General features: G+C 45.1%; 1 protein-coding gene across 1 annotated transcript in view; it reads right to left on the reverse strand.

Annotated features, from left to right (window-relative positions):
• Positions 1-25,352, reverse strand: part of LRRC72 (leucine rich repeat containing 72) — a 31,346-nt gene extending 5,994 nt beyond the window's left edge. The window contains exons 1-4 of the mRNA XM_075587211.1: positions 25,188-25,352; positions 21,557-21,638; positions 11,352-11,465; positions 9,938-10,027 (exon numbers count right to left, since the gene is read on the reverse strand). Of these exons, the coding sequence (XP_075443326.1) occupies positions 9,938-10,027; positions 11,352-11,465; positions 21,557-21,638; positions 25,188-25,337 (436 nt within the window). The 5' untranslated portion in view covers positions 25,338-25,352. The remainder of the gene's footprint in view (positions 1-9,937; positions 10,028-11,351; positions 11,466-21,556; positions 21,639-25,187) is intronic.
• Between the last annotated feature and the right edge of the window lie 990 nt (positions 25,353-26,342).

A 26,342-nucleotide genomic window follows, 5' to 3' on the forward strand; every position in this document is an offset into this window, starting at 1 on the left:
CTAGTTTGTATGTATTTTGGGAGGGGGGGTTGTTTGTATTTAGGGGTGGGGTGGTTTGTATGTATTTGGGGGGTGGAGGTGGGGGTTTGGATGTATTTGGGGGGTGGGGGTTTGTAGGTATTGTTTTTTTTAATGTATTTGGGGGTGGGGGAGGTTGTATATATTTGGGTGTGGGGAAAGTTGTATATATTTGGGGAGTGGGGGGCCTTAGGTATTTGTTTGGGGGTATTTTTTTTTTTTTTTAGTTATTTGGGGGTGGTTTTTTGTATGTATTTGGGGGGTGGGGGTTTGTAGGTATTTGGGGGTGGGTTGTATGTGTTTGGGGGGTGTTTTTATTTTATTTGGGAAGAGTGTTTTTTGTTGTATGTATTTTGTGTGTGTGTGTGGGGGGGGGGATTTGTGTGTGTGGCCAGGGGTGGGAGGGAATGAGTGTGAGGACAGGGGATTAAGGGAGCGGGATTTTGTAAGAGGGGGTAATTGATGGAGGGGGGAGAGTGAAACGGGGTGTAAAAGAGGGGGTGCGGAAGAGAGGTTTGAAGGGGGAGAGTCAGGAAGAGGGTAAGAGGGAGATGGGGAGAGAAAAACATGGGAAGAGTGGGTGGGGATAATAGGTCTGAAATGGGGGAGTTTGCAAGACCACCGACACGGGGGGGGGGGCTGTCGGAACTCTAGTCATGGGTCCCGTGAAATCTGTCGGCAGCTCTAATGGGGACAGCAAAAGAGTTCATATGGATCTCTTAATAATCCAGAACTTCCTTTTTGCATTCTACTCTTCTGCCCTCATGTGTCCTCTCCTAATACTATATAATCTCTTATTTCTCTTTGTTTATATCTTTCGCTTTTATTCTTCTCACTTTCTTAGCTCTTTTCACGTTCTTCCTCCTTGGTTCCACTTCTATTTGTACAACCTTCACTTCATTTGTGTCTTACCTGTTTCTCATAATTTCACAGGAGCAAAAATAGACGAGGAAGAGCAAGAGATAATGGGGGTAATACAGTAAAGTATCCCAAGCTTCAAATCTGGGTCAAAATTAGTAATATATTTAATTAATCCTGTAATTAGAGAAGCCAACAATGCTGGAACTCGAGGGTTTAAACAATAGAATCCCATGGATTGCAATTTCCTTTATTTTTTGGGGGTGGCGAGGGGGGGTAAATAAGGTGCTATTTTATGTCCAGTACTGAGGATGAGAAATGGTGGTACACCGTCTACAATTTATCGTCCCAGAAAAATCTCACTACATGTCTCTGCTGCCTTTGCTGATCTTTAGCTATGATCGCAGGATCTTATTGTAGATTGCCTTTTTACCTTTCTCATCTCCAGAGAAAAAATGAATCAGTAAAGGAGGGAACCGCACACATAACTCATTGTGCTGTGGCATACTATATGCATGTTGGCAATCAAGTGATCACCAGAAGCAGATCAAAATCTATCCTGGTACAACTGATCCATCATTGGACCATGTGACAGGGTGAATGAACGTCACCAGCCATATACCTGGCAAACCTATGTTTAGGCTTGCAGTGCAGCAGTGACGAGGTTAAGTTTCAGTTGAGAAGGGCTGCTTAATTAGTCTGACCCCAGCCGCATAATCAAGGTGTTTTAAAAACCCCAGGCTGTACACACATGCAGGCTAGCTGGTCAGGAGACAGGACTGAACTACTGAAGAGATTACTGGTATAAGGTCTGTTTTCAAAGTACATGTATGATGAACTGTCTGTGTCCTGCATGATGAAGAGACGCTGCCTTGTTTTCTATGCTCAAGAGAAGCTATTTTGTTTTTGTCTGCTGAAGAGAAGCTATTTTGTTTTTGTATGCTGAAGAGAAGCTATTTTGTTTTTGAGTGCTGTATGTTTTTAAGGCTCAATAAATAAGCCTTATCAAGAGAACCCGCGTGTGTGGTTGCATGTACCCGGCAACAGACCACCTAGCAGAAAATTCTTTAAATCAAACATAATAATGTGTGTTTACCTTCTGAATACATGTAATTGGCAACATCATTAATCTGTCCTAATTTCCTACATATCTCAAAATCAAATGAAGCAATAGCGTACAACATCCAACTATAAGGGATCTGTCCGAATACCTAAGATGGATGCCAACAGGAAGTGACCTCTCACCCTCACTGAAGCTACCGTGGCTATCGTGCTTCCTTGCAATTCCTGCTCCTCACTTCCTGACAGGAAGTTAGCCTTCTCTGTACTTCATTGCCAGCAGCTGCTTCTGGCCTTTAAATAGCAGGCAGTTGCTCCTTGTCAGTGCTCGTGCAAAGTACTTGTTTCCTTGTACTGTCTGAGCTCTGCCTTGCCTTTGTTTTGCCTGCTGCCTATTTCGACCTCAGAACCAGACCAGACTACTCTTTGCCTGTCACCTGCCTTGATCTCGGAACCGGACCTGACTACCCTTTGCCTGCCTCGACCTCGGAACCGGGCCTGACTACTCTTTGCCTGCCTAACCTGGAACCGTACCTGACTATCCCTGCATCTCAGGCCTCTGATCCCAGGCCAAGGTCGGTGTATTACTCTCTACCTCTGCCCTGCGGGTCCATATCCTGTTCTGCAGTCAGCAACGTTACACCAACAAACAATGTTGATATTGATGTCCTTGTTGCTACTGTTCTATTATGCTTTAATAGTCCTAATAGAAAGTAAGTACCTAAATAAAAAAGATATGCTCAACATTATTGGAACACGTCTCTACTGACAAGACTTGCTAAAGGTTAATTACTGTAGTATTAAGTTAGAATTCAAACCCAACAAGCACTCGGGGGCACATATCTGTGCTAGATTGTAGTAATGCAACTACCTCACATTTTTATGAGCCAATTAATGTTATTCAAAACACTTACATCTACTGACTGGTACATTACAATGTTGTAATGTTTCTTTATTCTTCAAGCATTTTCATTTTTCTTTATATATATATATATATATTTTAATGACTTCAAATTGAGTTCTTCACATACTGCAATTTTCTGCAGCTATAAAAACAACCCATATAACATCTAAGTAACCTCAACACAGGGGAGGACTTGCCAAGCTATGCTAGTTGTAACATCTCTTCGAGATAGTTCAACAGATCAACTTGCCAACCCAAGCATCATACCCAAATCTTGTTATTTCATATTTGCTTCCTTTATTCACTTCACTCTCTTTCACAACCTCTCACCTCCATTTAATAAGCCTTATTTTAGTTTCTACCCTGACCCGAATCGTTGCTACTTACTTGAAAGAAATAACATAATGTATTCCATTTGGCATAACATCTCATTGTGACCTGCTCCTTTGTTGCTACATTCCAAGTCATCCTCAAGTTCTCTGCCTTCTATCTTCCCTCCCTTTCTTATCTATACTCTCATATTCAGACTCAGTCCCATGTATAACACTAATCATTTCAATAGAATACCAAAATATTGCTGCCACTATTCGTTGCTCATCATTTAAACATTTACATAGAAACAGTAACAAAGTTTGCTAACTTTTTGATGCCCATCAGCCTCCTCAAAATTGAACTGAATTTCCAATATTCATAGCACACGACCAGTATTACAAACATTTATCTCAGTGTTACAGACTCCCAAGCTTCTCTATACCTCAATAACTTTAAGTAATTTTCACTTCCTCCAACAAATCCAACCCCTAACATAATGTTGCCACATCCACCATAGCAACATTGCTTTGGTGGTGAGGCTTGAGTTGACAATAGCAATTACAACTGTATGCATCTCCCTTCCACCCTGTCTTCGCTATGGTATCCTCCTCCTTGTTCACCTGCCCCCAGTCAATTAAAAAAAAAGAAAAAAGTATTGACTGCAGAATATTGATCTCATCTCAAAATTCTCATCTTCCTCTGCTGCCTTTATATCCAGGTTTATACTTGTAGTCCCCTTTCCCTATGACGATGGGAACTATGCGTGCTGTCGTTACCTGTGGCTCACAGAAGGCCTAAGCCTCCGCTGCTGGGAGCCTGGGGTATGCTTTCGTTCGTCTTGGTGCAGCGCCTCCACCTGGGAGGGATCCTAGCACAGCTAGATAACTCCTGACAGGACCCAATACAGTCAGAGAATAAATATACACACGCTGGCATAACAAGCTAATCTTTACTGACACATAACTGAACAGTACAATAACAATACAAGGCCCACAATACACACCCACACAATATACACCCCAGTGAGATCCCCGAAAGTACTAAGGCGCCCTGGGCACCTAACCACCCGGTGTCCACAGAGCCAAACCCACCAAAGGTGTGTGGAGTAGCTACCCACTGTGTATGGCCATTGGTGCACATGGGTACCTTCCTGGTCTCCATCCAGACCAGGGTATATAGAAGAGGATGGATGCACAGGCCGCAACATTGTCACATCCAGCGTGGTCAGTCTGATCTTCTCCTTCCCAAAGGCGTCCACCTCTTGAGGGAGATCCAGCAGGAGGGTGTCCCTTAATGTCTCTGATAATGTCTCTAGAGTGCCTGGGGTCTGGTCCCAGACCGCAGGCCGTGCACACCCTGTGGCGTCCTTCACTGCTGCACTAACGTTAGGCAGCTACTGGGGAAGTATCCCTAACTATGGGCCTCCCTGCAGCAACCACAAGCTACAATGAGTCGGGGTCTAGCTGGGATCTACAGGGCAACCTGGCCTAGTCCAGAGGAGCTCCCTGGACACTACCTGCTCCGTTGGGGTCCCTCTTCCGACTGGCGCGTGGTCCTAAGCACGCCAAATGTATCTTTCTCCGGCTCCATGTCTGTGCCCCTAAGGCTCATGGGACGTGTAGTCCCTTGCAGAGCCATGGCAAGATGGCCGCCGCAACTTTGGCACTGCACATGATCAAGGCTGCTATTGCGCATGCGTGAAGACTCAAGATGGCCACTGCTGGTGCCGCCGATCCGCACGGAGCTCCGGCGGCACCCGACACCTCACAGCCGTCCCCTTCCCTGCACCGGAGGTAAGAGGGGACCCGGCTACATACTATAAATCTCCAAAGCTTCCAGAACCGAATTTAGGTTTATAAGTCTTCTGTGTTGAGCCTCCCATTAGAATGTATATCATATATCTTATACCTCATTCCAAGTATTTCCATAGTCCTTACCAGATCTCTTTGTACAATGTCCTACTTTTAAACTACTGTATTGCTGAGCCACCTCACACTTCTGGAAAACCCTACCTTGCACCATCAAACTCCCAGCTTCTATACTTTTAAAGCTGTACAAATTAAAGAAGCATTTTTAGCACCCAACTCTACAAGCAAATGTATTCCCTTTGTGACAACAATTGCCATATGCCAAGAGAAAATAAGAGCATTATGGCTGCTGCTGCAAAGTTACGGAGTTCAAGACAAACCTTTCTAATCTTGTTTCAAATACAATTTAAAAACATAGGCAAACCCGTTACAGAAACAATAATTCTTAAATAAATTATATGGGTCTCCGTGTAACGTGCAAAGAATAAAATAGCAGAGGTCCAACCCTTAATGCCATAACTGGATAAACATAGCAAACGGATAAGCCCCGTACAGGAGAGCAGCTCTCAAACATGAGTTTGATCATGTAGTTTTATGGGTCTGCAATCTATATCCCTTGCATATTTGACTTTATTATGAAATCTCAGATCTTATTAAAAAATTCTGTATAGAGAATAAAATGTAGGAAAGGTGCACGTATACAGGAAATCGCATTGAGCTAAACGATGACAGCTGCAAACAATGGTATATTGAGTTTCTCCATAGTTAGGGTGACCAGATTTTGAAAATGAAAAACCGGGACACATTTTTTTTTTTTACATAACAGTTTATTTATTGTAGTACACTTATACGTTACTACTAGTCCTTGTTACATAGTTACGTGTGTGTGTGTGTGTGTGTGTGTGTGTGTGTGTGTGTGTGTGTGTGTGTGTGTGTGTGTGTGTGTGTGTGTGTGTGTGTGTGTGTGTGTGTGTCGGATTACCTCACTAATCGAACAAAAAAAAAAGCCAGATGTGAATGATTCTGAACCCATTAACCAGTGTCAGGATGCCCCCTCTTCACAATTTCTAAAGCAGCAATCCCGCCTGGGATCTGGCCTGATCCGCAGTCCCTCAAGGTACTATACTGGAGGGGAGGTGTTCCCTACCTGTCTTCCGATGTCTCCCGCGTGAAACTTGAGTCAGATCTGGAAGAAAGCAGGGTAGGTTACTTCGGTGTAGGTATACGGCAGTTAAGATAAGACATAGAGGGTGAGGGAGACAGGGAGGGTGAGGGAGACAGGGAGGGAGAGGGAGACAGGGAGGGAGAGGGAGACAGGGAGGGAGAGGGAGACAGGGAGGGAGAGGGAGACAGGGAGGGAGAGGGAGACAGGGAGGGAGAGGGAAACAGGGAGGGAGAGGGAGACAGGGAGGGAGAGGGAAACAGGGAGGGAGAGGGAGACAGGGAGGGAGAGGGAAACAGGGAGGGAGAGGGAAACAGGGAGAGAGAGGAAGACAGGGAGGGAGAGGGAGACAGAGAGGGAGACAGAGAGGGAGAGGGAGACAGAGAGGGGGACAGGGAGGGAGACAGAGAGGGGGTCAGGGAGGGAGGGAGAGTGGGAGGGAGACAGGGAGGGAGACAGAGATGGAGACAGGGAGGGTGAGGGAGACAGGGAGGGTGAGGGAGGGAGAGTGGGAGGGAGAGTGGGAGGGAGACAGGGAGGGTGAGGGAGGGAGACAGGGAGGGTGAGGGAGGGAGACACGGAGTGTGAGGGAGGGAGACAGGGAGCATGAGGGAGGGAGACAGGGAGGGTGAGGGAGGGAGACAGGGAGGGTGAGGGAGGGAGACAGGGAGGGTGAGGGAGGGAGACAGGGAGGGTGAGGAAGGGAGACAGGGAGGTTGAGAGAGGGAGGGAGACAGGGAGGTTGAGAGAGGGAGGGAGATAGGGAGTGTGAGGGAGGAAGACAGGGAGGGAGAGAGAGGGAGACAAGGAGGGAGAGAGAAGGAGATAAGGAGGGACAGGGAGGGAGACAAGGAGGGAGGGAGAGGGAGACAGGGAGGGAGGGAGAGGGAGACAGGGAGGGAGAGAGAGACAGGGAGAGAGAGAGAGGAAGACAGGGAGGGAGAGAGAGGAAGACAGGGAGGGAGAGAGAGGGAGACAGGGAGGGAGAGAGAGGGAGATAGGGAGGGAGAGGGAGACAGGGAGGGAGAGAGAGGGAGACAAGGAGGGAGAGAGAGGGAGACAAGGAGGGAGAGAGAGGGAGACAGGGAGGGAGAGGGAGAGAGAGGGAGGGAGAGGGAGACAGGGAGGGAGAGGGAGACAGAGAGGATAAGGGAGACAGAGAGGATGAGGGAGACGGAGAGGGTGAGGGAGACACACCCACTGATACACACACACACACACACACACCCACTGATACACCCATACCCACTGATATACACACACCCACACCCACTGATACACCCATCCACTGATACACCCACCCACTGATACGACCACCCACTGATACACCCACCCACTGATACACACACACCCACTGATACACACACACACCCACACACACTGATACACACACCCATTGATACACACACCCATTGATACACCCACCCACTGATACACACACACCCACTGATACACACACACACACTGATACACACACCCACTGATACACACACACCCACTGATACACACACACACACCCACTGATACACACACACACACCCAGCCACTGATTCACACCCACACACACACACTGATACACACACACACACACACACACACACACTGATACACACATACCCACTGATATACTCACACACACACATACACACAGATACACCCACCCACTGATACACACACACACTGATACACACACACCCACTGATATACACACACACACACAGATACACCCACCCACTGATACACACACACCCACTGATACACACACACCCACTGATACACACACACCCACTGATACACACCCACCCACTGATACACACCCACCCACTGATACACACACACCCACTGATACACACACACCCACTGATACACACACACACACACTCACCCACTGATACACACTCACCCACTGATACACACACACACTCACCCACTGATAAACACACACACACAGATACAAACACACACGCACACACACACACACACACTGATACACAGGCACACACCCACTGATACACACACAGATACACACACCCACTGATACACACACCCACTGATACACACACACACCCACTGATACACACACACACCCACTGATACACTGATACACACACACACTCTGATACACACACACACACTGATACACACACTGATACACACCCACACATACACACACACCCACTGATACACACACCCACACTCACCCACTGATACACACACAGATACAAACACACACACACACACACTCACACACTGATACACACACACACTCACCCACTGATACACACACACACAGATACAAACACACCCACTGATACACACACACACACACACACTGATACACACACACACACACTGATACACACACACACACACACACACACACACACACACACACACACACACACACACACACACAGATACACACACAGATACACCCACCCACTGATACACACACACACACACACACACACACACACACTGATACACACTGATACACACACACACACACACACACACACACACACTGATACACACACACACACACTGATACATACACACACACACACACACTGATACACACACACACACACACACACTGATACACTGATACATACTGATACACACACACTGATACACACACACTGATACACACATTGATACACACACACACTGATACACCCCGCCTCCCCCTGCATCACCCGCCAGCCCCTGCACGCCACCGACCACGCAGCCACCACTTCCCGCCCCCGAGCCAATCTCCCGCACCAAGGGGACGGGGGAAAGTGAGCGCCAGGAGAGGCAAAGGTGGGAGCGTCAGGGGACAAAGGTGGGAGCGCCGGGGGACAAAGGTGGGAGCGCCAGGGGGCAAAGGTGGGAACGCCGGGGGACAAAAGTGGGAACGCCGGGGGGCAAGGGTGGGAGCGCCAGGGGGCAAAGGTGGGAACGCCGGGGGGCAAAGGTGGGAACGCCGGGGGGCAAAGGTGGGAGCGCCGGGGGGCAAAGGTGGGAGTGCCGGGGGGCAAAGGTACAAGGTGGTACAAGGTAGGTGGTACAAAGGCAGGCGCACCCCCGCTACCACCTACTATTACCCCCCCCTGGCGGGACCGGGGACAGAAGGGGGACACTCACCGCGCAGCCGACAGAGGAGCCAGGAGCTGGAAGACAGACACACTCACACGTGTGCTCTGCACAAAGCGGAAGCCCCGCCCCCGGTTTCCCCTGACCTGCGACCAATCCCCTGTGGGCCGGTCGACATTTTAAGTCCCGCCCCGGCATTCTCCTTCATTCAATCCCCGCGGCAGCATGCATTCATTCATACACACACATAGAAAATACTTACTGGCCGCCGCATTCTCCTCACCGCCGCTGCCCCGCAATACAGGGACAAAAACCGGGACATTTCCGGGATGGACCTATGGATAGGGTGACCATTTGTCCCGGTTTTGCCGGGACAGTCCTGTTTTTTTCTGTCCTGTCCCGGCAAAACCGGGACAAATGGTCACCCTATCCATAATAATCTGAAACCTCTCCAAAGTATGTGGAATTTATCAACATTGTTGAAACGGAAATAAGGATGTAAATTCTGTGCCACATGGGTTTAAACAACACAAATCAGCACACAGGGATTGAACACATTTCTGTGATCTAATTTTATAACTTTATTTTCATTATGACTGCACTAAATTTTTTGAAAAAGAAGCAAAACATTTTATTTCAGTTTAGCAAGTGTGTGCCTTTTTACGTGTTTACTTCTAGCAAGACAGGAACTAAAAATAAATTCAGTTTGTACCTTTAAGAAATGAAATAGTCACTTACTTTCACGATCAAAAAGTTCTACTGAAGGTAGATGGTATATTACATAAGGACGGTAGTCTGGATTTTGAGCCAGAGGGTTATGATATAAGCCTACGGGAAACATAAATAAAAAGGTTTCTGAGAAGCATTCACAAGAATAAATGCATTGTCTCCAAAGGATTTAAACTTAAAGGTGCACTCCCACGTAGGCAGTCTAAAAATATTAATTAGAATTGTATACAAATTGCTCTTAACTATGCTTTACTTCTTTATGCAGGTAGCGACTGTAGTTTTCTAAAAACGGCCTTCTAATTCAGTAATTAGAAAACATTCAGACACATTTGCAAAATTGTAGCATTTTGGAAACCCAGAATTTCTCCAAGAATCTGTACATTTCAACATCTGTAGGTTTTTCCACAAGTTTTTTTTTTTTTTTTTTTTTAATGCTTTGGGCAAAATTAAATTGCAAAGAAGTAGTCGATAAGTTTGTACCAGTTAACAGTTTGATGAAACGCAAGTGAGACAGCACCACTGACTGAAATTTGCTAAAAATGTAGAAGTGCACGTACAGATGTAGCGGGTTATTATCCCCACTAATGCGGAATAACACAAAAGACTATTTGGTAAATACTGCGTGCGTTAAGGAGATAATGCACAAATGACCTTTGCTTTAAATTGCGTTTGTGGCCAATTTTGCAGTAATAATGCTTTAGCGTTAATGCATCACATCGTGTTAACGAAACTAACACCTGCTACATGTGTACAATAAAGGACTTTCCCCCCCTTTTTTTAGCAAATAAAAATATCACGTGAGAACATTCACGTCTCAGACCAGTTTGCAACCATGATTTTCACCATTATCTTTTAGCATACAGTGCTTCCAATGTAGCCTGGAATTCTGGGTAAGGACATGCAAATGAGCACACAGTGTCACCTTTTACATCCTTTTTTTTATTCTTTACAAATAGTTGTGTTCACTTTTTTCTCATTGACTGAAAAATGGTGCATCAGGGTTTTTTTTTATTTAGCAGAAATATTGATTTCAGAACACTTATTGTGGACACTAAATGCAGTGATGTAGATTGAAAAAAAATAATAATAATAATAAAGATTCAAAGCCTAGCCCTGACAACTTTATAACAACATTGTTGTGTTGGGGATGAGTTTCTAGTCCATACAAAAAGCAATATACATTGTCTGTGCAATAACATATGCTACTGTACTTTTGCTGCTTAGGCTTTCAAACCGAAAGCAGCATAAGTTATTAAACTTATCATGAAACAACCGGCTCTTAATATGGTGCAAATGGTGCACAGCTTAGTGTTTTCACTTTATTGAACTTCAACATAAGATACTACATGGTACTGCACATTTATAGTAATAATGTCTAATATTAAAAGCAATTGATTGGTTAATGTATATTGTAAATGCTTACTTAAGGTGCGAAGATTAGTCATTCCCTTCAGTTCCTTTACAGTTGCTGGCAGCCTTGAGAGGTAATTATTATTCAGCCGCAGGGTCTGTAATGAGGTCAAATGCTTCAGAGTACCTGCAATTAGGTAAAACAAACACATTACTATAAGCCAAGTGTGGCCAACTTCAATCCTCAAGGGCCCCAACGGGTCAAGTTTGAAGGATATCCCTGCTTCAGCACAGGTGGCTCAATCGTTGACTGAGTCACTGATTAAGTTTCATCATATGTGTTATTTTTGTTTTTGTTCCTCTCATTTGTCATCTTGTATGGTCTTAGCATAGGGGTGGGCAACTCCAGTCCTCAAAAGCCACCAACAGGTCAGGTTTTCAGGATATCCTTGCTTCGGCACAGTCTTCGACTGGGCCACTGATTGAGCCAATTGTGTTGAAGCAGGTATATACAAAAACCTGACCTGTTGGTGGCCCTTGAGGACTGAAGTTGCCCACCCCTGCTCTAAGCAATCAAAATATTCTATTTATTTTTTTTGTCAATGACAAAATGTTCACATTAGAGCAATACAAATAAATAAAATGATAGTATACAGATGTTTTGGAACTACAACTCACAGAAGCCAAGGGACTACATTTTGGCAGACATCTTGAATGGCTCCGCAGGTATTGTACTAGAGACAAGTCCCAGAATGCCTGGGAAACAGGCCGGGGGCTTTGAGGAGGTTGCGCCGGAAAGAAGGGTGTGCAAGGGGAGGAGAATATCCTCTGGGACAAGGAGCCAGCGTGCTCAGTGCTGAAGAAGGCGGCAAGACAGAAAGTAGTGTCCAGGGAGCAGTGCTTCCTGGACTAGGCACAGATCTTGCCCCTTAGGCCATGAGCCAACCACAGCTTAAGTATTGTAGGGAAGGCCCCCAGATAGGGACCCTCCCCACCGCAGTACTACCGCTACACTGCTGTGCCAGTGGACGGACATCCACGTGGCGGACTGAGGCCTGGGACCAGGCTGCAAGTATTCAGAGACATTGTGTGAGACCCTCTGGCTGGAGCTCATACCACGAGGAGGAGCTGGACCCTTAAGAGAGAGGGGAATTGTTGTGGAGGCCCCGCTGCGTGGGACCTCCTCCAACGCACCTCTACATGCTGCACCTTGGTACTGGAGTACCCAGGCAGGTACCCAACATGCACCAACATTTACAGGGGGTAGCGCTATCTCACATTGGGTGGGATTACTGGGATGATTACCAGGTGTTATTGGTGCCACCGCATCCTCAGTACTTTCGGGGCACCACTCCAGTGTTTGTGGTCACGGCCTTATATTGTTGCGGCCTAGTAGTGTGTGTGTGATATATATTGTGTACAGTAAGGCTCCGTTAAATATACACTGTGTTGTTTACTACTGTTGTATTTGTTCCTGTGAGGGGTTATCCCGCCAACGCCGGGATGCCTCATAGGTGGAGGCGCTGCACTAAGAGAGAGAGAGCTCACCCCAGGCTCCCAGAAGCAGAGGCTCAGGCCTCCTGTGAGCGTACAGGTATTAGCAGCACGCAAAGTCAATTTGAAGGCGCTGCTGAGATTTCAAACCTGGGGTGCCCAAAGTTAGTAAAATCCAAATTATGTCGCTGATCATATCATTACCATCCCGGCAGGAGGTCTATGAATGGGCGTTGAAAAGCTATGTACCACCTCAACAGGTGCTTGCCATTGGGCAAGTCCCCGCCGACATCTCCTCTTGTGACATCTGTCCAGTACTGGGGCAGTTCCCGGGCCCACAGGTTGCACATATTCTAGACCGCCGAACAGACCCAGAAAAGGTATGGTGCGCAGTGCTTGTAACCGGCGGGTATGACTTAACGGAAGGAGTACTAGATAGCGGTTGCCCTATAATCTATACAGAAATATCTGTGATGGTAGAGCCCACTAGTTTCGCCACTGACATGCAGGAGCTTTCGATGGTTATGTCTTCACCTTCCCCAGGAAATCCTTGCAGGAGTGAAGCCAGTGCCACGTTCGGTCACAGCCGACGATCTGGTCAGAGCAGTCACAGTTCCTGCTGCTCGGATGGAGTTCGGTTGCTCGTAGAAGCCATACAGTAGTTGGCTGGGAACAAAAGCGAGTCGTCTCAGGCACAACATTATCGTAAGTTGAAAGCTTTTTCAGGGGTATTGCCCACGCCAGTCAGAGAAGAGACATTCGAAACCTGGAAGTACTACACCTTGCAAGTACTGGAGGAATGGTCTTGCACTGAAGCTGTTAAGAGGCAGCGGCTAATGGAATGCCTAAAGGGGAAGAACTGTCTGAGTATATTCAATGGATACAGTTAGTTTTGTGGAATCTATGTTCCCACTATATAATTCCAGCCTCTCAAGTGGATGAATATCACAGAAAAGTTTTTAAGGGGATTTATACCCACCCATCATAGTCATCATAATCCGGTGTTCCTTTCTACAAGGAAGTCCTCCTACGCTTGAGGGGCTATTGGGCCTGGAGAAAGGGCATGAGGCCTATAAACGTTTACACCCCCCCCCCAAAAAAAACATAAAGACTCCCACAAGGGAGAGACAAAAGGGGTGTCGGCACAGAAGCCTAAGGAGACGGAAATGCAGAGGATAACCCTACTTCAGTGGCGCCTGTCTCCGTCTCCAGGGGGCCCAGAAACCGATCACTACACCTAGTGCCAGTGCGACCCGAGGTACCCACTGCTATATCTGCGACCGAGGTCACTTTGCCAAAGACTGTCCAAAGCCAAGGACCCCCACCCCTGCGACCATGACCTTCACCGTTCAAATGGTGGAACCGCCGTCCATTGCCCCTGCGTCTAGCCCTGAAAAGGAGCCCCAACCGGATGCCTACAAATCGAGTAGGACCTGCGGCTATAGTACGAGTACTAGTGGAGGATATCTCCTCCTCTGCATTGCTGGACACTGGGTCTCAAGTGACCATCATCTACTGGCCATTTTACGATCTGCACCTCAAGCATCTGCCTGTGCAGTCTGCAGAGAAAATGAAGTTGTGGGGCCTCAGTAGCGAAGTCTATCCCAATGATGGCATGATTCAAGTATGGTTGGATATACCACAGCTTTACACCAACAAAACTCACCCCATGGAAGTGGAAGCATTGGTATGTCCCGAACCTCGGGAACACCCAAATTCCCCCATCATATTGGGGACTAACGCGGATGTGGTGTGAGCCCTAATCCGGGCCTACCTGCAAGAAGCCGGAGAATTACCCCTATCGTCTCTGCGGATTCATCCAGTATTTAAAGAGGAGTGCTACAGAATCTCTGCCCAAGAAGGGTTTGGACAATTCTTCAACCTTGAGCTGGGGTTGACAGAGATTCCACCAGGGGAGTGAGACACATGGCCGCTGTACCTAACTACCCGGGCTGTGTTGAAACAGACTGGTACTTTTCCCTTGAAACTACGCCCGAAGAGGACGCAAAGAGAGGTTTCAAAGTGGTACCAGAAATTAAGGAATGGAAGTCCTCCCTTCCTCGACGATTGACTGTATCTATACAGAACATTTCGCCTCATCCTATCCGGTTTGATGACGGTCAAGCACTGGGTCGAATATACCCAGTTACTCAAATAGAATTCCTGGCTCATATGAATGCGGCCACCGTACGGGAAGCCCCTCCCGGGTTGCAATTCTACTTCGGGGAATTGTCCTTGCCAGTGGAGTGAAAGAAGTGACTGAGTGACAAGCTGGTGGAGCGCAGTGAGGTGTTCTCCACCAGTGAAATGGATGTGGGTTGCGGTAAGAGTGCTCAACACACCATCCAACTGAACAATGCCACCCCATTCCTAAAGTGTTCCAGACGCATAGCTCCTCGAAATGTGGAGGATGTGAGGGATGGCCTGAAAGAGATGGAGACGGTGGACATCGTGAATGAATCCCATAGCCCAGCGGTGCGCAAACTGTGGGGCGCGACCCCCAGGGGGGGCGCGAGACTGCCGGTGGGGGGGCGCGGGGTTTACAGAGGCCCCGCGTGCTTCCCGAAGGCACTTAAATTAAGTGCCCGGGGAGCTGCAGGGCCTCTGTAAATCATACTTACCCGTGACTCCGGCGGCTTCCTTCTTGCGTCGCCATGGCAACGCGGCGTCAAAATGACGCCGCGAGGTCATGTGACGTCACGTTGCTATGGCAATGTGACGTCATGACGCCGGAGGGCGGGTCAATGGTGGTTAGGGGGGGCGCGAAAGAGAGGGGACCGCCGGCAGGGGGGCGCAGGGAAAAAAGTTTGCGCCCCCCTGCCATAGCCCATATGCCTCTCCTATTGTGGTGGTGTGGAAGAAGAACGGATCCGTGCGCTTATACGTGGACTATCGCACCCTGAATCGCCACATGATCCCGGATCAATATACCCTGTCTCGGATTGAAGAGATCCTCAGTGCCCTATCTGGCAGTCAGTGATTCAGCATGCTGGACCTGCGGTCTGGGTACTACCAGGTCCCCATGAGCTCCGAAGACCAGGAGAAGACAGCGTTTGTCTGCCCCTTCAAATTTTATCAGTTCACCCAGATGCCACAAGGCATCTGTGGTGCACCTGCAACTTTCCAGAGACTAATGGAAAGAACTATCGGGGACATAAACCCCCAAGAATGTCTGGTCTATTTGGACAATATCATCGTGTTCGGACAGACGCTAGAGGAGCACGAAGAACGCCTTCTGAAGGTCCTGGACAGACAAGGAAAGGAAGGTCTGAAGTCATCTCTGGACAAATGTCGCTTCTGTCACACTTCAGTCACCTATGTGGGCCACATCGTGTCCGCAGAAGGGGTGGCTACCAACCCCGCTAAAGGTTGAAGCAGTAGTGAAATGGTCCTGACAAGAGAACGTGATGGAGCTACGATCCTTCCTGGAGTTTTGCGGCTATTACCGAAGATTCGTAGAGGGATACTCCAGCAAGGCCAAAGTCCTCAACAATCTGCTGAAAATTTACCCAGAAGAACCTCGGCAAAAAACAGCAACCCCGCGAACGCCATTCGGGGCCAAGTGGAATTCTGCCTGTGATAAGGCCTTCGTGGAGCTTCAGAAAAGCCTCACTGAAGCTCCTATCTTGGCCTATGCAGATCCAGAACAACCATACGTCCTGCACGTGGATGCCAGCTTCAACGGGATGGGAGCAGTATTACACCAGAAATACCCAGCGGGGCCTCCGGGTTGTAGCCTATGTCAACCGCAGGTTGACGCCCAGTGAACAGAACTATTCAGTCCACAAACTAGCATTTCTAGCGCTCAATGAGCTGTAGTATATAAACTACATGATTATCTATACGGGGTATCCTTCGAAGAACGAACTGACAACAACCTGTTGACATACATCTTGACCTCCGCCAAAGGTGGTTAGCTGCTCTGTCTAATTATCAGTGTGATGGTAGGGGTAGCTGGCATCACAAAACTGGGATGAAACCCAGCTAGCTACCCCTACATCCATGTAACTTGGCCCCATATGTAAGGCTTATTTCTGCCAAATGTAATTTAATATCTGGGGAAGAACAGGGAATGTATAATGTACCATGTCTGTAAGAATGTATTTCAAAGCCTGTATATTTTTTTCCCTGTAAATGCAATCCCCCAGTTTAGTGATCCAACATTTGATGTGATTTGGGAGTCAGCCCTGTAAAGTATAAATTGGATTATGTGCTCATTTCTAAGATAGCAGACTTGTAATGTGATTTGCATGTGTACATTTCTATGGGAGGGACTCTGTGATTTAATCAGCTGAGGTCCCTGCTGAGAAATGTGTATTAAGACAAAGGCTGGGAGCGTAGAGGTGTTAAATACATTTGGTGAGTGGGAAAGAGTGGACAATAAGGTCTGGGGATGGGCTCTCTGTTCTTTTCAGACTCTCAGGCTCCTACACAGTGGGAAGTCTTGAGTGCCTTGGCACGCCCCTGCTCTGGCTTTTGTGGCAACAATCTAATCCGTGCTCTGACTGGTCAGTAGCTCCCCTCCCATGTAAAGGATAGCCACAGAGGGCTATATATATATATATATAAGGGGTGCTGCTGATCAGAGAATTGTATTCCCTCACAGGAGCATCTGAGAGACATTCTGGGAAGGAGTGTGGAGACTATCAGAGAGACTGGGAGACATTCTGTGAAGGAGTTTGGATCTGGACTGTGACCAGCTGGAGATACATGTCGGAGGGGCTGCTGTGTGATCAGCACTTTGATATCCTGGATGAGAAGCGGGCAGGGAAAGCCTTCTTGAAGCAGGCCCCTGCATCTAGCGAGGCTAGAGTCTACTCCCCAGGCCCCCGGTTGGTAATGCATCTTGTTTTGTGCATCTTTGTTTTGTCTGCTGGCGTGCCAGAATAAACCTAATTTTATTCAACAACCTTGTCCTTGTCTGGTGCTACTGATCATGGTGGTTTCGGTGTAAAAGTACTGGTCTCCTGTGACAATCAGTTTATGCTGAAGTACAAGCCCATGCCCTTGAATGATGGAGCTGATGCCCTGTACAGAAGGCCTGGATTGAGTTCTACATCGGACAATGGCGAGTGAGAGGAGATTCCTGGCCATGGGATTCAGGCAATCTGTTCCACAGAGGCTATAGTGGAGGATAGAGTCACCTTTTCCGAACTCAAGAGTGGTGGACTCCTTGGGATGTCAGTCGAAGGCACTTCCTGCACCATACTGCCACCCCAAAGGCATGTCCATAAACCAAGATACCATACTGAGCTCGAAGTAGCTAGTCGTCCCCCTGATGCGAGACCCGGTGGCTAAAGCCATACATCGGGCCATCCAGGAAAATAACCGCTCCCTAGTAAAGCGTGCTCCCACCGACACGGTCGCTATTATCATGAGGGAATGGGAGAAGTTCCTCCTGGAGTATAAAGAGTTGATCAGATCTTCTGAAATCTTTTACACTGAGTAAGTATGTTATTAGACATCACATTATTTGCAGATTGTGCAATTTGTCTTCCCTGTGACAAAAGGAAGGAATAATGAGCTCCTGATTCAGGTGGAAAGCAGAGACTATTTTTAATACAGTCTTATCCTGATGGAACATGAGAAACAGTCCCTTACACAAAAGAGCTTGTAGCTCCCCTACTCTTCATGCTGAAGTTATCACAATTGAAAGACCGTCTTCCATGATAATAATTTCAATGAGATTTGTTACAAGGGTTCAAATGGAGGATCCGCTAAAGACTCCAGGATCAGCGAGAGATCTAACATTGAGATTGTACTTCTTACTTGAGTTCTTCAGTTCTTCAATGGTTCACTGCTTGTAAGAATCTTACTAAATTACCTGATCCTTCAGCGAGCTTAAACTGAGACCTTTATCAAAGCCCTCCTGTAAAAACTCTACCACTGATATCAAGGAAGGGTTGAAAACTCTTAACCTGTCTTTTCACACCAATCCTGAAAACAAGACTTAGTATACAGATCAGGTTGAACACTTCCTAGCTGATATTTACGCCACGAATGGTCTGTCCGAACAACCTTTCACTTTCAGCGCATGCTGTTCAATCTCCATGTACCTAAAGCTAGTTTTTTGGCTCTGAATGCTTGATTGGTCTTTGTTTCAGCATCTTTGGAATTATTGAAAGATGTCAAGGTTGGTCTATAGCCATATCTACCAGCTGAGCAAACCAAACTCTACTTGGCCAGTACAGAATCACAGATATTACTTCTGCCTTGTCTGTTTCTATTTTATGCAAGACTTTGGCAACTAGTGGAATCAGCGGAAAAATCAGCGGAAAAATGTTAGCCAACCTGAACTTCCAAGGAATGCTGACAATATCTGTCTGATTGGTGTGCTGGTGAAGAAACCTCACACAAAAATGCTTCACTGTCTTGTTCAGAACAGTGGCCATGAGGTCTATTTGAGGTTGACCCCAACAATCCACTAGTTGTTGGAAAACTCTGATATCTAGTTTACATTCTCCTAGATGGATACGCATTTGGCTGTCGTATTCTGGCATCCTGGGATATGAACTGCCGTAATGTTGTTTATCTGGCTGCCCACAGCATAATCGGTTGACAGGAAAACAGTTTTGAGCTATTGGTTCTTCTCTTCTTTGCAATAAAATGCACTGCAGTGAGATTGTCTGACCATATATTTACGCTTTTGCCTTGGATGTAGGCTTGAAAGGACTTCAGAGGTTTTCTTACTGTTTGCAGTTCTAGAATGTTTACTGAATGATTGCTGCAATATTTGGGCCAACTTCCTTGCGCTACCGCACATTCCATTTGTGCACCCCATCCAAAGCAGCTGGCATGTAGTAAACATCACCGTCTTGAGGGGAGCATGTTGGTTTTCCACTCCCATAACGTTCTCTATGTAGCGGGATATATAAATATTTTTTGTTGCGGCCATTCTGGATTTTATTAAATCTTATTTTTAAAAAATTACTTGCGTGAAGTCCTCTGCGCTGAATTACCCAGACGGTTTTCTTTTTTTTACCAGAAACATTCTGAAATATATTTCTATTCTCTGTGTATAAGGAACTTTATTTATTATGTTGCATATTACGTCTTGCAAAATGTGATGCAACACTTTGTTTTCTTGACGAGACATTGGATATCTGGACGCGACAAACTTGCTTCTCCAAGGTTCTTTTATAAATTCTAAATGGTACCCTTGGGATATGACTCTGTGCAACCATCGCTTTTCGATTAAATGAGCTCATACAGACAAACCGTGCCAGCCTTCCTCTGACTGCACACTGTAGGGCTCGCCTCATCTCAAATTTGTCCCTTGCAAACTACCCTCTTCCTCTGGTGCCCCGAAAAAGATTTAGCCATATTGGCTGTCGTGCAAATGGCCTGCCGGAATGGTACGCCTTGGCCTCCCTGTACAGCATTCTATCTTATTGTGGATTTTTAAAAAAAAAAAAGCCTATTCCATCTTTCTTGTGGGAGGAACGCACTACTTCCCCCAGAAACGTTAGAAATGATTGCGTCCAATTTTCATCCGAATTGGTATTCACCCTCGAAGGGCAGGGAGCACATTGGTTGTTCTTTGACATGGAATCGGCCACCCAGTGTCTTAGCCATAACACTTTTCTTGCTGCCACAGATAATATCATACTTCTAGCCAATAGGTGCACTGTGTTCAGTGATATTTTCGAGATTAAATCCGTTGCTAATGTGATCTCTGCAAGCGCACTCCAAATTGATGTTTCCCTCACACCCTTTTCAAGTGCCTCCTCGACAGTGGCCACCCAGACACGTATTGCTTGGAAAGTGACGCAGTAGCCACAGCAGATTTCCAGGCTAAGCTCGCTGTTAAAAAGGCTTTTCTCAATTCACTTTCCATCCTGTGATCCATTGCATCCTTAAATGATACTGTATCATCCACTAGCAACGTGGTTCTCCTTGTGATTCTAGTAATTGCGCATCTACTTTGGGGGGATTCTCGCAAAATTTGACCTCCTTTTCCATAAACAGGCACATCGTTGTAAATTATTTTGGTGTTACCAGTTTCTTATTCGGCTGGGCCCATTCAGCATAAATCATCTCCCTTATCACCTCATGGATGGGGACAGAGGCTTGAGAACCCCCTCAATAGACTACATAAGCTGCAGTTCTGTTGTGTCCCTTTAAAGAAAATAAACTACTGCTATGCTGTAGGACAGGAAAAATACAGTTCTGCAGATGGATGGAGGGTCTTATGTACCAGTATTTGCAGAAGAGATTCTTGTCCTACTGTGCTGAGGGGAGGACTTATATCATTGGGTACCAACTGCCATGTGGCGAACAGGAAATTTGCATTTTAACTGAAAAAGTACCAACTTCAATCAGTGAGACCCATTGAAGTCTATGGGACTAATGATGCTAAAAATCAGTGGGACTCACAGAAAATTTGTGAGAGCTGGCATGTCTGAAATGGGCATAAAACGGAAGGGGACATAAATAAAAAGGCAGAAAAAAACATGAGGGGTGGGCAAAGGGCTTCAGTAAAAGTATGCCATGGAGTCATCAGAAGCAGTGATGTTATAGCTTATAGGGAGGGTTATAAGGCAGAGACTAGTGCATATTTATAAACTGTACGCTCAGTAAAAAAAAAAAAAGACATGCTTGTCTACACCCATAATAAAAATGAAAATAAATCATTCAAATAGTAGGAACAGTAGGGAATATACTTCTGGTTATAATTCCCATTATCAAACCATTATCGAAATGTTAATAAAATGTTTCTGGAATATGGGATGTCAGGGACCAAAAGGAAAAATAATTTTGTGATTTGTCTTTACAAATATTTACCTGTTATATCACACAGTGCATTGTTGTTAATATACAGCTCTGACAGTCGGTAATTACTGGCTAAACCTGTTATTTTTGGGATCTGAAATGCAAGGAAAAAAAGTTAGCAAAACCCTTTGCAGATAATTTACCACGTCACGAAATAATAATTGTGTTGCAATTGAATTCTGCTCTAAATGCTGTAGCATTCAAGCAGTTAGAAATAACTCAGTCATATTAAATCCACCACATCATTGTCAAAGAGAGTGCTACTAGGATTGTGATCTCATGTATAGAACAAAAGACAAAAAGGCCCCAGTGCTATATCTAACTTGACAGATTATATAGTTCAATACTTATCTGTATATCTTCTCATAAGCAACGGTCATTTAGTTCAATTCTTTGGCCAAAGTATTTTAAGCTTACAACCACTTCACTGTATGGCCCATCTGTAGGTCCTAACACTACTGCAAAAAGCTCTCATAACCTCTCAATGAGGCCAACGCAACGCTGAAGGGGGAGGGCGGCACGAAGGAGAAGGTAAGAACTTTACAGAAACCCCATTCGCTCCTCCAGCAATCAGTGGGGACGAGAGCGGGGCTTCTGTATACGGGAGAAAAAAGAAACATTATCCGCCCCAACATTTTGCCGCCCTAGGCCCGGACCTGTTGGTCTAATGAGAAATCAGCCACTGATTCAGGTAAATAATAGCAATTTTCAAGTGACTGAAGGATTCGTGTATCTAGAATTTTGTTATGAAAAATATTTTTTGTATAATGTTCTTTAATACTGTAATCATAATACAGCAATCATCCACATCTTTACTATTAAACAAAGCAGTGTGACTATATAAAAGTTTGCTAGTACAGTACGTGGTACTGCAGCTTTAAGTGTTTTTTTCCAAGTTCAAACAAACTAGTTTTTAAATATTTCCTTGGGAACCCCTTCCAAGACATATTTTAGGGATAACGAAGTGATAGCCTATTTGTATGCAATCTACATTCATGTAAATCTAGTATGACTGGGATTCTCATAGGACAGGTGTACAGTGTACACAAATGTGTTTCAGTGAATACTTGTAGAAAAAATTGAACATATAAAGTAAGTGAGTGCTAGAAAGTGCACACAGTATTATGGATTGTGTAAACGTAATGGATTTACTGTGCATGAAAATAGAATTGTTGCCCTCATAGCATAAAACATCTAACTTAAGTGATAAAACTGTGTGATGGATGAAAAAATATGTATTGCCAGCTTCTAGGAGGAAGGCATGGAGACAGAGCTGCTTTCCAAAAGAAGCCAATTGTGGAGACTATAAATGTAGATGAGAGGGGAAGGGGTCATTCCTGCTACAGCTAGAGCACAATGCAATGGTGATATCTTAGTGGATAGGGTGCAGAGAGAAGTGGCTGGATGAGGCAAAAACACAAAAAGAAAAAAGGACTTCTGCGTAATCTGCACTCAAACCCCAAGTAATAGTAATAATGGTGGTATACAAATAATGTGACTAGCACACTTAACATCCTGAATTGAAATAAAGAGTACTGTATGGATGTTGGAAGGATCTAATGTGCTATATAGCGGCTAGAAGGGGATACATCCATAAACGTTATTCCGAGCACATCGGTGTGTCCAGATACTGAATGGCTAACAAAATTTAATTTTATTGGGTACTTATAGCACAGAAATGTAAAATAGATAGTACTCGTGGCACTGGGGTTGACACCTGCTAAGGCTAGGCTAATGTAAAAATCAAACCTGGTGATGTGTGGAAAGGTCAATGTAGCACTAGCTATTACTCTATCATAGTTCACACCTCTCTACCTCCATTGTATCCTGTCTACACATCACCAGGTTTGATAACATTGCATGATATTAACATTCACTTAAACGAAGTCAGAACCATAATGACAAAATCATACTGACCACCTCTACCTTGAATACAAGGGAAAAGGGGGAGCACAGGTTGAGGGATAATGGGGATAATGAATATATTGTGATTAGGTTTTGAGGACAAATGTTACTGAACTAATAAAAGTGAGGATGGTGGAGTGTGAAATAACAAACACTTACACGGCCTTGTGTAAATGCTGTCACATCAAGGTTTCTTTACTTTCCTCTTTTTCTTCTGTATTTTCCTGGTGTAAAATTTCTTCTCCTTTAATCCGGATAATCGTCTCTTCAATCTCCCAACGAATCTCAATTGTAGTGTCACCCTCGGAGCAAATGGATAAGAGTGAAAACAAAAGTTGAGGGACAATTCAAATGAAATGTGACAAAGCCTAATTCCAATAGTTAAGAGTAATAAATTAAATGCAGAAAAAACTGCAAACACTCACACGGACAAGTGTGAGTATGTTCCTGAGGGAGGTGTCTTTATCCTCTTCACATAAGAGAGCTCTCATATAAAGCCACTTATGTTCTAAATAATGGAAATAAATGGTTAATAAGGGTAGGGAATATAACAAAGATACTCACAAGGCCACGTGTGAGTTCACACTGAAGTTGGTATCTTTTTATTCCTCCTTGAAAATCCAGTCCTAACTTCAAGGCAAATTGGGATCACTCTCCGTATCTTGGTGACAAAATGACTCTAAGATAGAGTATACCACCGTAATCTATATTTAAAATGATAAAATAACAGTCTAAAAAGCGCTTAGTCTGAACGACATAAGAGCCAAAAAATAAAATAACAGCCAGTCTTTAGGAAATTCACGCAGGGCGCAAGGTGCGCGGCTAACTCTGCTCGCGTCCGGGTGTTGTGCTGAGCTCCTACGTCCTGCTCCTGACGGTGGCCGGACAAAGTTCAAAATGCTTAAAGATTTCGAGCTACGCGTTTCGCCCTTTCTTGGGCTTCCTCAGGCTCCGTAGGAAGAGGATAAAGACACATCCCTCAGGAACACACTCACACTTGTCCGTGTGAGTGTTTGCAGTTTTTTCTGCATTTAATTTATTACTCTTAACTATTGGAATTAGGCTTTGTCACATTTCATTTGAATTGTCCCTCAACTTTTGTTTTCACTCTTATCCATTTGCTCCGAGGGTGACACTACAATTGAGATTCGCTGGGAGATTGAAGAGGCGATTATACGGATTAAAGGAGAAGAAATTCTACACCAGGAAAATACAGAAGAAAAAGAGGAAAGTAAAGAAACCTTGATGTGACAGCATTTACACAAGGCCGTGTAAGTGTTTATGTTATTTCACACTCCACCATCCTCACTTTTATTAGTTCGGGAACATTTGTCCTCAAAACCTAATCACAATATATTCATTATCCCCAGCATCCCTCAACCTGTGCTCCCCCTTTTCCCTTGTATTTCTGTACCATTAATGATCCTGGATAGACCCTACCGGGGTTTTGAGTCACAGGAAGAGACCTCGAAGCAGATGGAAACCTTATATACCACATAAGGTTGTGAAAATAATTATTATTTTTTCCCATACATTTCGTCTGGTGGTAGCGCCCAGGCATTTCCCATTGCCACACCTCTACCTTGAGTCTTGAGAACTAATTTAAGTAATGCCAGATTTGGAGCAAATGTTAAACACTTGCCTAAAATAATTCAAGTCTAAACATAACGCATTCACCTGTACAGTATCATGTCAATGTCTCAAGTTTTCCCAACATTTTCATAATGTGTTTTATTACCTTGTTATGGTTAAGCCACAAATATTTTAACATTCGAAACCTTGATAGATCAGTGGCTTCTTTTAGTCCTCTATGTGGAGAAAAATAAAACACACATGCCTTACTGCCGTAATTCTGTACAATACATTTATAGTAATAAACACTGTCCATTCTTTCTCAAACAGAATGAATACAATTATCACACTGGCTTCCATTGTTAATCAAACATTTTCTATATTTAGTTTTTTCATAGGTAAGTCTGATTTACTACGAGGCTTACTTTAAAACCACTTCTATGTATGATGCCGATCTTTATCTGATATCGTAAAAATGTTGCCTGTATTTATTTATTTATAAAATGTTTTACCAGGAAGTAATACATTGAGAGTTACCTCTCGTTTTCAAGTATGTACTGGGCACAGAGTAAAACAAATAATACACGGTTACAAGTACAGTTACATAAATGAACAGGGTATACATTATATACAAGACATTGCATGCACAGTTACAGATAATATATATTATGAGCGTATTAAACAGTTACAGACTAGGTTAAAATGTGAGACAGCCTTAGATTTGAAAGAACTTAAGCTGGTGGTGGATGTGAGAGTCTCTGGTAGGTTGTTCCAGTTTTGGGGTGCACGGAAGGAGAAGGAGGAACGTCCGGATACTTTGTTGAGCCTTGGGACCATGAATAGTCTTTTGGAGTCTGATCTCAGGTGATAAGTGCTGCATGTGGTAGGGGTGAGGAGATTGTTCAGGTAGCTGGGTAGCTTGCCCATAAAGAATTTAAAGGCAAGACAGGAAAGGTGAACTTTGCGCCTAGACTCGAGTGATGACCAATCTAGTTCTTTGAGCATTTCGCAGTGATGTGTGTTGTAGTTGCTTTGGAGAACAAAACGACAAATTGAATTGTAGAGGGTGTCAAGTTTGCTAAGGTGGGTTTGAGGAGCCGAGCCATATACTATGTCTCCATAGTCAATAATTGGCATTAGCATCTGCTGTGCGATACGCTTCCTGACCAGGAGACTTAGGGAGGATTTGTTCCTGTAAAGTACCCCTAGTTTGGCATAGGTCTTGGTTGTCAGGGTATCAATGTGCATCCCGAATGATAAGTGGGAGTCAAACCATAAGCCCAGGTATTTAAAACTAGTGACAGGTGTTAGGCTGGTGTTA

Source organism: Ascaphus truei, chromosome 2 (genome assembly GCF_040206685.1).
Source record: "Ascaphus truei isolate aAscTru1 chromosome 2, aAscTru1.hap1, whole genome shotgun sequence".
In the NCBI taxonomy this organism is placed as follows: Eukaryota; Metazoa; Chordata; class Amphibia; order Anura; family Ascaphidae; genus Ascaphus; species Ascaphus truei.